The following is a 13,753-nucleotide window of genomic DNA, read 5'->3' on the forward strand; positions in this document are numbered from 1 at the left end:
TGTCTTTACCGCCGCTGCGTGTGCCTGGAACACGTGCAAATACAATATGGCTCACACCTTTGCCCACGAGGAAAATTCTATGCTTCACTTCCTGGTCATCATTTATTTTTCTATCGATGAAAACCTAGAACAAACCCAATTTCCACCAATGAAAATTCGTGCACTCAAAGTTTGCTCTCTCTCTCTCTCTCTCGCTCTCGTTCCTCATGTTGGCTTGATTACTTTCGCGAGTGCTTAAATCGATCCAACTCTCCCACCGTGTAACGCTTCACACAATTGAATTCCTTTCCCTAGCGCGGTGTGAACCGAGAATGGTTCTTCAGTTTCGTGCAGTTTTTTTTGTTGGCGTCGTTGTAATGAGACATCAAGGACCCTGTGGCAGTGCACTAATCCTGAACGCAGCAGAACTCCTTTCTCGCGCGTCCGTTGGTCCGGCCGGAACCGGTCGGTCCGAACATGGTTTGCGATAATTGCTGTCAGGTGAAATTCGCTTCACATTCCGACAGGCCACACCTTCGCCCCAGCAACTTCGCCCCAAAACATTCCAGCTGCGGCTGGAGATGTAAAACGATGTCGAGTTTTGCTGGCAGTTTTTTTCCCCTTCCTTCCTGCTGCTGCTACGTCAAATTCTTTCTTCCTCACCCCTTCACCGCACGGGTTTTCCCCCACGGAGGTTAGTGAAAAGTTTTGCCACCACTCTAGAAAATGAACGGATTGTGCTCGACACTTGCAGTTCCACCGAGCTGCCTGCTGCTGCTTCTGCAGAATTCTCTGCCCCGCCCAGCGCGGGGTAGCCGCTTTCACTCGGTAAATCCTAATTACCGTGCCGTTTAAAGCGCTGTGAAAATTGAATTTAATCACCTGAGCATTTAAAACCACTCGATCATGCAGTTTTCCGATAACACTTTTCCCGTCCATTCATTCTGAAGGCATCTCACTCGTTCTCTCACTCTCTTGCTCTCTCTCTCACTCTCTGGGTTCTGTTTTTGCGATGGGATTAGGATGCAGCCGTTGCAAACCATTACCTGGGATTTTCCCTTCTAATCTCGGCTCGCTTGCTGAGCCACCAGGTGGAAAAAAAAACAGAATCAAAGCAATGGTAAAAAGCTTCCTGGAAAGTGCTAAAATGGTACCACCGTACACCGGAACTGGCGCTTGTTTTCCACAAACTCTCAACCCCACTCTCTTCCTATTATCCTTACCCACCGCGTTTACGTGTAAGGAGGGCAATAAATTTTTATTAGAAAATTATGCATCACCAGGTGGCCGGGTTCGGGCAGTAAAGGACGCTGCACAAGCCCGCGAAGACCGCCTATCTGCTGCGAAGGGTCGCTTGCTAGTGATGGGTTTTCTCTGAAATGCACCCGCGGTTCCGGATTCAAATCCAGCTGGTTAGATTCCGGTTCCGGTTCCGAGGAAATGGAATCTTTGGTTTCACACGGAATCGTTCGGAGTCGTTTGGAACAGTTTGGAACCGTCCGGAATCGCCTGGGTGCGTTGGAACCGTTGGAACTGTCAGGAATCGCCCGGAATTGTCGGAATCATCGGAATCGTTGAAACCGGCGGAACCGTCCGGATCCATCTACATCGTTGGACACGTTCAAACCGTCGGAATGAACGGAATCTTTCGGAATCGTCAGAACCGTGCTCCAAAGATTCTAGCGATCCAGACGATTCTGACGCTTCCAAGCGGTTTGTTTGCACCTACCTATTGGAACAGGCTAAGATTGTTTTTTGTATTCGTCCGGAACCAGTTCCACTTATTTGCACAATTATGCCCATCCCTATCGCCGATTAACCGACGGCTAGTGTCACGGAACAGATTTGAATGGAAAAACCGGGAGGGCGTACGCTAAACGATCATCCACGATACCGAGAGTTTAATCCTTCCCGGTGTTTTTCCTGGTCGAGTGGTGCCATTTTTATCTTCACACGAACGTGCAGCATCGAAATCGTACTCGGAATATGCGGATGTGATGAGCCAGCAAGACGACTTCACGAACTTCAAGGTTTCGGCAAGGTTTACGGGTACCTAGTGCCACACGTCCAGCAAACCCAACAATCGTTTCGACGAAAAATCGTTCCACTTTGGCGAATAATATCCCACGGACTCTTCCCGGGGAAAAAAAACCCATCCCCGGCTGATGATCTGGTGATGGGGTCACTCTAGCAGTAGGTCTAGCCCATTGAAACCGGTTTCTTGAAGCCGACGCTGCACCATTACGTATTCGTCCCGCATCGTTGGCTGATGACGGAATTTTTCGTTCCACCACCAATCGATCGACGCCTTCCTTGGGCCGTGCGCGAGTAGGCGATGCTTCATCAAATGGTTGGTGTGCGTTTTCTTTTTTTTGTTGCCCTGAGCACTGTTTGATGTTTTGTTGAGTGACGATAATGGTATGGGAGGAAAGGGGCTTGATGAGAAGAAGGTAAGGGGAAACCGCGGACCACGAATGGTAGCATACAGCTAACCTCCGACAACTTTCCGGATTCCGGAATCCTGGGAACGAAAAGCCTCAGCGCCAGAAACGAAGGTACGAAATTGAGAATTTATTGATTTTACACTCGTTCGATCCTTTAGGAGGTAAAGGTTAAGAGTGAGCTCCTCGCCGAGCGAGCGATGCTCCTGCCGGTATGCAAAACGCAAAGCGAGGGAGATTGATGCGGTGTCCAGTAAAATGATGTTTTTTTTTTGGGGGGTTCGCTTAAAGGCAAAGTCGTGTCCGTGTGGCTTTGGGATGGAATTTCTGTTCCACGAACTAGTAAAGGTAGGAAGGGCGAGATGAGAAAGTGGCGAGGAACATTGTGGGATGTCTAAGGAAGAGATCCGAAAAAAGGCCCTAATCCTTGAAGTTTTTCAAGCAATAACTCCCGGAATCGACCAAGGCTTTAAACAGTTGCCTTAAACAGCGGCCCTTGCTCGTTCAAAGTAGAATTGCATCCAGAGGTGTGTGTGTGTGCATCATTAAGTGCAAAAGCAGGTGACGTCAAGCATCATTCACCTTCCACCCAACACTCGCAGGTCGCTTTGTTTTGTTGCCCGTTGCACTTGCGACGAACCAGACCACCTCCGTGTTGCCTTCATTATGGCGTGTGTCCCAGGTGCTAGGCGTCGGTTGATTGTTTCGTCCACCAGCTCACCAGCACCATGGCGTCACTTATTACGCGTCCTCCAGTCTCGCTCGCCCCTGCCCAACCTCCCCGACACGACTGTCGCGACACTAAATTGGAACCCCGCTTTTTCTGGAAACTGGTGTTTATTGGCTCCAGAGTTGGTTGGAGTATTTACGCGTGCGACAGATCCCAAAAACGCTTTGCTTCAAAGCCTACCGAGAGCTACTTGGCCCTTATTGTCTTCACTCGAGAGGCGCACCGGCATGACAATAAGGAATGTGACAGTTTTTGCCCCGGATGATATTAAGTGCGCCTGGCGTCGTCACTTCCCGGCCGGAAAACCTGGAGATTGTAGAGGTGAGGTGTGTGGGGGTGTTGGCAAATGGAGCTGGACTCTCGCCCTTTCAACATCAGTCTAACATCAGTAGAAGTTGTAGACAGCAAGGTGCGCCGTCGAGATGCACCCAGAATTACCTGTCGTAACCTTTCGTCGGTGTCCTAGACGACCCAGGTCCTACCGAGCATCCCTTCGTAACGAACGATTCCCTGACAGCCACTATACAGTAGGGAAAGGATAATGTACTTCATCCTCTCCACACATCTCTCTCTGTCTCACTCTCTCTCTCTCTCTCTCTCTCCTCAATTCTCATATGCTTAAGCACATCAGGTCACAATGTGCCAACGTCCAGCATGGCCCGTTACCGGGAACGGCTATCCCGAACACTTCCCTTGCAGATTTTGTTCCTGTGATGTCCCGGGTACTTCAACGGCACAATTATAATGCACAAAGATGGCCCCGTTGACACAGCTTGATAAGGTGAGGCGTATACTTTCGAAGGAAAAAATAAATCAACTCCAGGCAGCAAGCTTCAGACACATTGGCATTGAGATTTTGAGTGGCATCAGATGCAAAAACTTCGATCTTCAATGAAATCTCCTTTAATACAGTTTTAAAAGTAAAAAACAAATCAGGTGGCTTATTAAGGGTTTCTTAATAGCTCTGCTTGTGAGGAATTGTTTGGGAACAATTTTTCGTCGAGATGAGGTAAGAAAATTAAAAAACCCAGGCAAACAACACGCAACATCAGCGTTGGAGTGGTTCCTTACGGTGCGTTCTTCAGGGAAAGCTTCCATATACTACGAGCCAGAGTCTCTCTCTCTCCACATCTTTCGCTGCCGGTGTCCATTGGATCCGGTCATTTCCATCGCTCAAAAACAATGCTTTTCACAGCCTTAGATTGTCCCTATCCTGGAATGGTGGTCCGCTTACTAAGCATTTATCGCTAGCTGCCTTACCGGCCCATCCATGAAAGTTAGCATGTCAATTTATTTGTGTGTGTGTGTATGTGTGTTCCACTTTCCATATCCAGAGTCCAGAGATGAGGGGGAGAGAAACAATAAATGGACGCTTTTGTGTTGCCTCGTGGCCAACGAGTTGTCCTTCGCCAGTTCTTCCCTAGCACTTGGCTCGTCTTCGAAGTCACAATGTCATAAGAAGCTGGCAAGCAAACAACGATACACTCATCGCATAAATATTCATCTTTTTACAGCATTAATAAAATCAAAACAAGGAAAATGCAAATGCGTTTTTCACTACGTGTGTGTGTGCGTGCGCTTTGTATCATTCACCCCTTTTTTTTCTATATTCCACGCTTCATTCCACTTAAACGCCTTCCGCGTGGTAGGCACTGATGCTGGCTCGCCGAGTCCTTGTGGCCTTGCAGGCTGACAGACATCTTTGCCTTTTACCATCCACTGTTTTGCCATTCCGTGCCTTGAAGAATACAGCAGAAGGCAGCAATATGAATGCTTTTTCCAAGCAGTCCGTTTAAAAACTGTGTACTCATTTTACGAGTCTACTAGCAGCCCCACTAAGCACGGAGCCGTTCGTCCAGCAATTTTTGTCGCGTGTCGCGTGGCAGCCATTTTATTTGTGTGTGTGTGCGCGCTAAGAAGAGAAGCACGCCACGCATACACAGGAAATGGATTTGAGTGTTTAACCGGGGGTGGAGGGGTGAGTTTTCTTCTTCTTCTTCTACTTCTGCCAGCATTGCAATGCATTCGCAAATCTCGTCCTTTGGAACGTATGTGTGTGTGTGCGTTTTTGTTCGTTTGTTGCCGGACGTCACATTATCCAGACGAGTGGAAGACAAACATTAACCGATGCAAGCGGACGCCTGGTCTTTCACCGACTGCAATACTGCAAGTCCTCGGCGAACGCGCAATGCCGCCGGAATGGGAAGTTACCACTCTTTGCTGCTCAACTTCTTCAACTAACCTCCCCCAGCCATTGCTAGATAGGGTACTGCTCTTTACTGTCTAGCCGTACCGTTCTAGTGATCCGAAACCAACATGTGCCAACGGTGCATGCAAATATTGGATATGACAGTCGAAATTGAATTAAATTGACGTGAGCAAATAATATCGCAACTCCGCCCCATCTCTTCTAACCGTTTCCGTCTCCCTTTTGCGTGTGTGTGTGTGTGTGTGTGTGTAAAAGGAAATAAAAGGGGTAACGAGCACGACTCTGCTCGTCTGCTTCCGAAAACCCCATTCTACTGATCACGTTACACAATCCTTTTCCATCAATATCTACATATTATTATCTGCCTTTGTTTTCTTTTCGTCTTCACGGCTATTGTTCGTTGGCAGACGCACGGGAAGGATTTTGGTTGCCAACCCCCCCCCCCCCCCTCTCCACCCCCACCATTTCACTGTCCGGGTTCGCCCAAGCTATTTGGTTAAACCCGATCCCCATAACGGCGTAGAATCAAACTAGGGCGCATCCGGTGGAACACAAACACACACACACACACACACACACACACACACACACACACACACAGACACACATATCACCTGAAAGAATGTTCACCACCTGCTGTTGTTGATCTACCGCAGTATACCGTTCAAGAACCGTTGAAAGTGAAAGTGGCGTAGGTTGGTTTCCCGTGCTGCTGGTTTTCCCTTTTTTCGGTATTTAAAGATGTCGTCCGGAATCCCGGAAGTAGTAGTACCGCGTACCCATATTTGGCCTGGCGGGTGGTGTAATCTCGCTGCGTCTCGGAGGCAAACACACACACACACACATGCATATGGTTGTTGGCAAAATGCGAGGATTTTCTCACCGGAGGCCATCAGCCGGGCCTCAGCGAGGCTTAGCTAAGGATGACAACAATGGACGACGACCGGAAACCACGCTCACTTCACGGTTGATGGATGCTCGGGCGGAAGGATGGAGCAGTTCGCGGTGGCCCCCCCAGCTGCGGCTTAAGGATGCTGTGGGCACACAAACTCCCGCCGCCTTCCGAAGCGTGCCATGCGTGCAGGATCAGCGCGGATTTAGTGGGCGTCAAGTGGAATCGAAAAACGAACTTTTTCGGCTTACGGTTTTTTCGGCCGAGGACCGCGGTGATGGGCGGGGCGGCGGACGGTGGACTAATATCACCAGATTAGTACATTGTACTGAGTTCGGTGTTGTATGGTTGTGTGTTTTATTGTTTCAGCCCAGCGAAAGACAACGCGGGGCAGGAAAAAAACGAGGAAGAAACAAACCTTGGCTTGCTTATCATTTCAACACGATACGCACAAACATGGCGCCCGCAGTGGGAGCGTGTGTGTGTGTGTTTTCCTAGCTGTGGCACACGCGTGTGCGAGCTCGCGATGCTCGTATTGAATTTCCGAGGCCGAAGGATAAATTTACCTTTCGCCACCAACAGCACCGAACCGAAGGGCGTTGGGTTGGGTTTCTTGAGGGGGGGGGGGGGGGGGGTGTGCTCGCGCTCGATTCCTTTCCCATTGAATGAGTTCTCAACAATCAAACCCTGCCGCCGGATATTAGCTTCCACAATATGCTGCCCTCCAGCAGCTCACCCCTCCTGGGAACTCATTCCCCAATGTTCCAAATGGTGCCGGTTAGGCCTTCTCCCCCAAAACCATGCTCCGGTGTCTCGGCAAATTCCACGAGAGCACCATACCGTAAAACATCAAAAATAAAAATTCGTTTAACACGATGGATTGGCGGAGACTGGGGAGAAGCGCCGGGGGGGAAGGGGGAAAGGGGGTGTATCGAGAAAGGATGGGGGTGACTGAAGCCAAAAGACGGTGCCGAATAACCATAGAGTGAACTTGACGGGCATACTTCAGCAAGACACCTCACGCCAGATAAGACCTGGCGCAGGGCTTGGCAGCGCTACTGATGCGGCGAACAGTGCCAGTCAGGTGTGAGATATACGCGTCAGCAGGATATTCACGGCGGCCTGCGTACGTGTTAGTTTGCTCTCCCAGACATCGGTTCCCGGTGTTTGCTTGTTTGCTCTAGCGCCGCGCGTCCTGGGCGTGCGGGCGTGCGTGTGTGCGTTAAGCATTCAATATTCGAACGTTCCATTGCTTTCAACATTCACAGTACGAACCACCAAAATCAACCTTCGCTCCAGCTCCCTATTCAAGTCACACCCGACGAACCACATCGAACAGCGTCGAAATTTACACACACACACACACTTCTTTCTCACGCCCCACAGCACCCCCCCCCTCCCCATCCTTCTTCAGGGTTGATTCTCGATGTTCACGTTAACTTTAGCTGCCTTCCCATTCGTAAGCGCGAGACGGATACGGAGACGATGCGTGCGTATCAACAAACGGTTTCGGGGCCCGTACGTCGTTTAGAGGTGTTAAAGATTACTCACACGCTGAGTCGAAAAATGCCGGGTGGTATAATATTTTTACAGCAGCACGGGAGGCGGCTGAACGGCCGGGGGCGGCAAGATGCGATGAGGTACGTGGGTGGTAGCAATTTTTGGTAGGTTAGGAAAAATTATCTCTTATGAGGTAAGGTTTTTTGGGAATACGGGTGTTTTTTTCCGTTCCCATCTAATCTGGGCTAGGATCACTTTATTGGCTTGTTGCTGCACACGGATCTGACCCACCGGGTGGGGCCAGAGTACCAGAAGCTGTTAGAGATGGCACAGCGTGATCGTCGAAAATTTTGGATGTAGATGAGCGGGTTTTTCTTTTGCGTAGACGGTTGGAGTCTCGTAATGACTGCCCCGGGGGGATGTATGTATACAAATTGTGAGTTCTCTTTCATCTTAAGATATAAAGGACTCTGAGAACTCCGATACACGTTCTACTCAACAAGTTTGTTGATGCTTCTTCCGGAGGATGCTAGAGCAGCCTCTTGCATATTAAAGCATGACCTTTATCTCAACAGAATTGTTACTAGATTTCCTTCAGAAATTCTAGACTATTAGAATTAATAGGTATTTACTTCTAGTATAACGGAGTCTTCTCTCTCTATGCACTCTGTACAGAAAACGGATGATTTTAAAGACCCTCCAATTAAAAGAGAATTAACTGGAGATCATCAAGAGTTAAACATCTGAACATCAAGAGTTAAAAGAGTTATGTCCCTATCATGTAGGGTAAGTGCGCAGGTCGCGTACTCTGAGGCTTCTGAGAGGGATCTGATCAGAAACGGGTATCGACAAATGTCCCCCAATAAAGTCTTCTAACAGATGTATTCCCCAAGCCACTTACCTGACACTGTGGCAGCTCGACGTGACCTTCGGGCCGTTGCGCCTTCCATCCGAGTAGCGGCGGTATGCAGACCAACGCGGACATGATCCACACGGCCGCAATCATAAACGCGGCCCGGGCCGGTGTTCGCGACTTCAGATACTCGATCGCTTTCGTGATGCTCCAGTACCGATCGAGCGAGATCAGGCACAGGTTCATGATGGACGAGGTGCACAGCAGCACGTCCATCGCCGAGTGTACATCGCACCACCAGTTCCCAAAGATCCAGTACCCCATCAGTTCGTTCGCGAGCGAGAACGGCATGATGACGAGCCCGAGAAAGAAGTCGGCAACGGCCAGCGACGCAATGAACCAGTTCTGGATGTTCTTGAGCGTTTTCTCCGTTGCGATCGCTATGATGACGAGCATGTTGCCGACGACGATGATGATCATAAGTATTGTCACGATAATTGATGCAATGATGATGTGCGGCAGCGTGTACCCGCTCGGGTAGGCACCGTGCAGGATGGTAAGGTTTTCGCCCGGCCCGACACCGTTGGCGGTGCCGCCGGATGCAGCAGCGGCAGCCGCTGCCGCCGCCGCCGCCGCCGCTAGTGAATCGTTAAACATGGTGGTGGGGCTACCGACGCCAACACCACCGTACGTCCCGTTCGCTCCCACGATCGCGAGGAAGTCCTCCTGCGTAATGTTGCCCGGCGACGAGACGAAATCCATATCGCTACGACGCCCTCCGCCCACTGCACATTCGCCGAGGCTCGTTGCCGCTCGTTCCTGCGTTCCTGCCCCAAACTCGACAGCTCAACTGAACTGGGGAGAGATTCTGCTCCGATCACTCGGTATCTAGTACTGTTCCGCTCCTACAGAGCACCAGAATCTGAGCACACACACTGGACGTGGAATATCTCTAACGCGTGCTGATACATGACGGTTTCCTGATCGACGCCGCACGAGTCCTTCCGTCTCGAGCAGTTTGATTGCCTATTACACACTTAAAACACACAGACACAACTATCCGCGATAAGGACGATCGCTACGCTCGATCGCCTTGCCACCGGTACACATTTACAACTACACACACACACACATTTCCTCCAGACGCGGCGCGTACTACACGCTCATACCTAACCTAACCGGTGTAACACAACACGCCGTATAACACACGATAGACACACAGCTTAGCTTTAGGACACACGCACGCGTTTTGCTGCTACTGCTGCTGCTGATGTGTGTGTTGGTTCCGCGCCACCTGCTCGTCTGCCTGCCCTTCCCTATATGCTAACGTGTTACGGCCAAGGGACAGTACACGTTGACGTACCACACATATGGCCGCTTGGAAGAAATGGCACGGGCGAGGAATACAGCGAGAAGAAAGGACGAAGACACAGAGTGCCGTGCGGACAGGCCAATGACCGTACGTGTCCAAGCGTTGGTGTAAGACTAATAGGGAAGGCGAAAGCGAGAGTGCACTATCCCTCTCGCTCTCTCTCAACCACTCTCATTCAGGCTGGCGCTGGAGACACAATTTTTACCCGTTTTTATCCGAAACTGCTGCTCGACGCACGCTACGTTGCGTTTCCCGAGCCTGTGTATAGCTGAAGGTGTATTCTTGTGTCTGTATGTGTGCGTGTGGATGTGTTTGCTATTGAAGCGTTTCCTAGTGAGTCTAGAAATTACTGTGCACAGTTTTGCACCTGTTCCTTACTTCGCCGTACCGTCTACTACCAACTACCTTCGATCACACCACTCACACTTTGCTCACGGCCGGTGGTTTTCGCTTGCGAGGTGAGTACTAACTGTCATCGAGATGCATTGTCTTGGCTGGAGCGTGAAGCCAGCTCCAACATCACGTTACGCACTCACGCACACTGCCTTCGATGCTGCTGCTGCTGTATGGCCTGTGTCCTCTCCTGTGGCCGGCGTGGCCGGTTCGACATTGCTTGGGCACGGTAGCGCCACCGTGCGTGGCCCATCGCGTGCCCCGACCGTCTGTGCACCTTTTTGCGTCGCCTGCGTCTGCGCACCGCCGTCTGCTGCTTATCGGTGCTTATCGTGTCGGCTGGACGGGCCTGGGCTGGCCACAGCCACCGGCGCCACCAGTCACTGTTTGGCACGCGCCGCGCAACGCTACCACCGCTGGTTGCCGGAATGGTGACCGTCGCTCGTACCGCTCGTTTTGGTTAGAACTCTGGAAATGGGAGTAGAACAGGCAAAAGCATGTGTGTGAGAAGTGTGTGAATAGCAGTGGATAATGCTCGTGGTAAGTACAAAAGATAATCAAGTGTCCAACGCTACAGATTAGGAGGTAGCAATCATGGGGAAGATTACTTAGGTGAGTCTACAGCTTCTTTGCCTACTAATACAAATGTAAGTAATTTTGACAGCTAGAAGCAGAACAATCAGCGATGACAACTCGATTGATTACTGATCGATCTCATCGGAAGAACCCCGGTGCTGTCGTATGAAGACCGGCGCAACTGTCACCTCGGAAACCGAACCGACAGAAGAAGTCTTGGCCCTCTGTAAACTTTCCCTAAACACCTGTGTCTATTATAAAACCTCGACTTCGACTACAGTGGAATTACTCCTCACTTAAAGTTAATTCATCCCTCAGACTAGTACTATGAAAGTGAAAAGCATCCCAGGAGACACACACACTGGGGATTTCTGTCCAGAGCATCAGATATGAGTACCTAGGCCAGCAAGGTATTATAAGAAGCACAGAAGAAACCAACACTACCAACAGAATCAGACAGGTTGATCGCATATTTCATCATTCGAAAGATATCAGAAAGACTGTGCGTGGATGTAAAGGAATCATACTAATACTTCAGAAGAGGATTGGCTCATGGATTCATATATTGAGGCCCAAGGTATAGAGACCAGTTCTGCGTCGTCTCATCTTTTTAACAGCTCATGAAGAGTACTGCAAATCCTATGGACAGATCTTTTAGAATGTTGTGGACGCTAATGAGAAATATTGGAATCTCTGTAGAGCATCTCGGGTGCGTTAATCTCGTAATGACGTGGTCGAATGCGTTATGAAGAGGAAAAGTTGCAACAGATGCATAGAGTTGATCCTACCAGTGTTAATTATCAACGAAGACGTATCACATTAGAGGGAGTCTTGGGTACGTTGAAGACTTAACCTCAGGAAACTGGTATCGAAACTGGAATTATATTCTTCAACTTCAATTTCAACAATCTTGCCGATCTAGACGAAGTAGTCTAAAAACAATTTAAAATAGCTAGTTTGGTGAATAGCAACAGCTGCCTCAGGACTCTCAGGAGTTAACACACATCCGGGAGTTTATATACACCCCAGAGCTATGTTGCTTTACCCTATGACCAGGGCTAAATAAGCTAATAAATTAATACAATTCAAACAAAACCCCATTCGGTCGTGCGGTAACAACCTCACACTGTTACGTTGAGCTGTTGAAACTAATTTCGGGAAGTGAACGGGTAAATGCGGTCCGAGAAGTAACAAAACCCCCCAAGCTAATGAGTAGTTTGATATTTATTATCGATTCGCAGAACTTTCTTCACACACACACACAAAAACATTTAACCTCACCTATCCCTCCCAGTGCCCTTTGGCTTCCTCAAAAAGCAATTAATATCGATGCAGCTGCATACAACTCAAACAAACACTTTTCCACCCATCATCACCGGCCGAAAAACGAACAATCAACATCAGCTCGCAATTGCCGTGCGCTCCATTTTCCCAGTTTTGATGTGTTCCCATGTGCAGCAGCAAATGGGTGGGAAAACGGTTTGCAAATGCATTCGCGTGCAGCTGACGGTGATGCGCAACGCAAGGTCATACCCGGCGCACGACTAATGGTGACCGTCAGTGTGCGTGTGTTGTGAGAGAGTGTGGTGCGTGCGTAATCGACGATCGGCCGTACGCGGCGGAGTCCAGTGCCAACCCCTTCCCTAAAGAGAGCACTCCGGGTAAGGTAAAGGCAGCGCTCGGAACAAACATTCATCATCGGGTCGTAGCCAACACAATAACAACATAACCTCCTTACCCTTAGCGCAATGTTACGGCTGTTGTTTTTCTCTTATTTCACCCACTTAACCCACTCGCTTGGCTGTTGGCTTAATTGTTCGCGTTAATGAGAAGCTGCTGTACGGGTGTGTGTGTGTGTGTGTGTGTGTAAGAGTGCTCAATCTACAAAAGATAAATATATTCCAACAGCTCGTCCAACAGGCAAGCTATCGATGAGATCAGCTTCGGAAAAGGAGCAGCAGAAATTATTACATCTCATTCCATTCTTTTCAAATGCATCACAAAATCTCGTCTCTAGACAGCTCTGTTGAGTAGGCTTATGGAAATTTAGTAAGATCTCAAAAAATGAGAAAGGAATCCATACTACCATCCTGGGAGACTGGCACATCAAACAAAAACAAGCATGACCTGCTGAAAACTAATCAGATGATTGGAATCCTTTTTATTCTAGGGGCTCCGTAGTAGGACTTGAATTCCAAACTCCATTAGGGATTTCATCTAATGTCTCCACATTGCCCTTGACTCTACCCCAGTCGGCAGACTCGATATATTAGAAGCGATTTAACTCTCATTCTGCTTAGGACCTCCAAGCGGCTTGAACCACAACTGCACTACTGATCTTGATTTTTTTATTTGGAAGTTCTTTTGATATAAATCATACAAGAACTGCAAGGTTTCTCAACGTCTCGGGAAGGCTATAATGCAGAAGAGGTTAGACAGAGTCATACTACTATTATTGTGGCGAGATTATCGTGAGTCCGTGTCTTGACTTGCAACAATGTCCAAAATGGTCGACAAAATGGTCGCTGTTTAAAGGCAGAATGAGCGTCCAGAACGTCGTGACCTCCACAGGAGAATCAGACTGATTGTCTCGATAAGACTTTGTGACTTCTCTCCCTCCTGGACCCTAGTCCCCAGGATTTATCCACTGTAACATCCCCTGAATGATTAGTCATGCATACTGATCCAGCAAAGTAGCCATCAACAGAGCAAGAAAAGCGCATTATGAGAAGCTCAATTTCTAGCCCTTGAGCCTGGATTGCTTTGAGAAACGTCTCAACCTTCTCACAAGATGATCGAGAGTCTAGG

At 49.1% G+C, this 13,753-nt stretch overlaps 1 protein-coding gene across 10 annotated transcripts in view; it reads right to left on the reverse strand.

The window, feature by feature from the left end:
* Positions 1-13,753, reverse strand: part of LOC118515315 (alpha-2Db adrenergic receptor) — a 139,180-nt gene that overhangs the window by 108,798 nt on the left and 16,629 nt on the right. For all 10 annotated transcript variants that reach the window (XM_036062016.1, XM_036062013.1, XM_036062015.1 and 7 more), the window contains one exon: positions 8,653-10,837. In XM_036062016.1, the coding sequence (XP_035917909.1) occupies positions 8,653-9,366 (714 nt within the window). In that variant the 5' untranslated portion in view covers positions 9,367-10,837. The remainder of the gene's footprint in view (positions 1-8,652; positions 10,838-13,753) is intronic.

This window comes from Anopheles stephensi, chromosome X (assembly GCF_013141755.1).
Source record: "Anopheles stephensi strain Indian chromosome X, UCI_ANSTEP_V1.0, whole genome shotgun sequence".
NCBI lineage: Eukaryota > Metazoa > Arthropoda > Insecta > Diptera > Culicidae > Anopheles > Anopheles stephensi.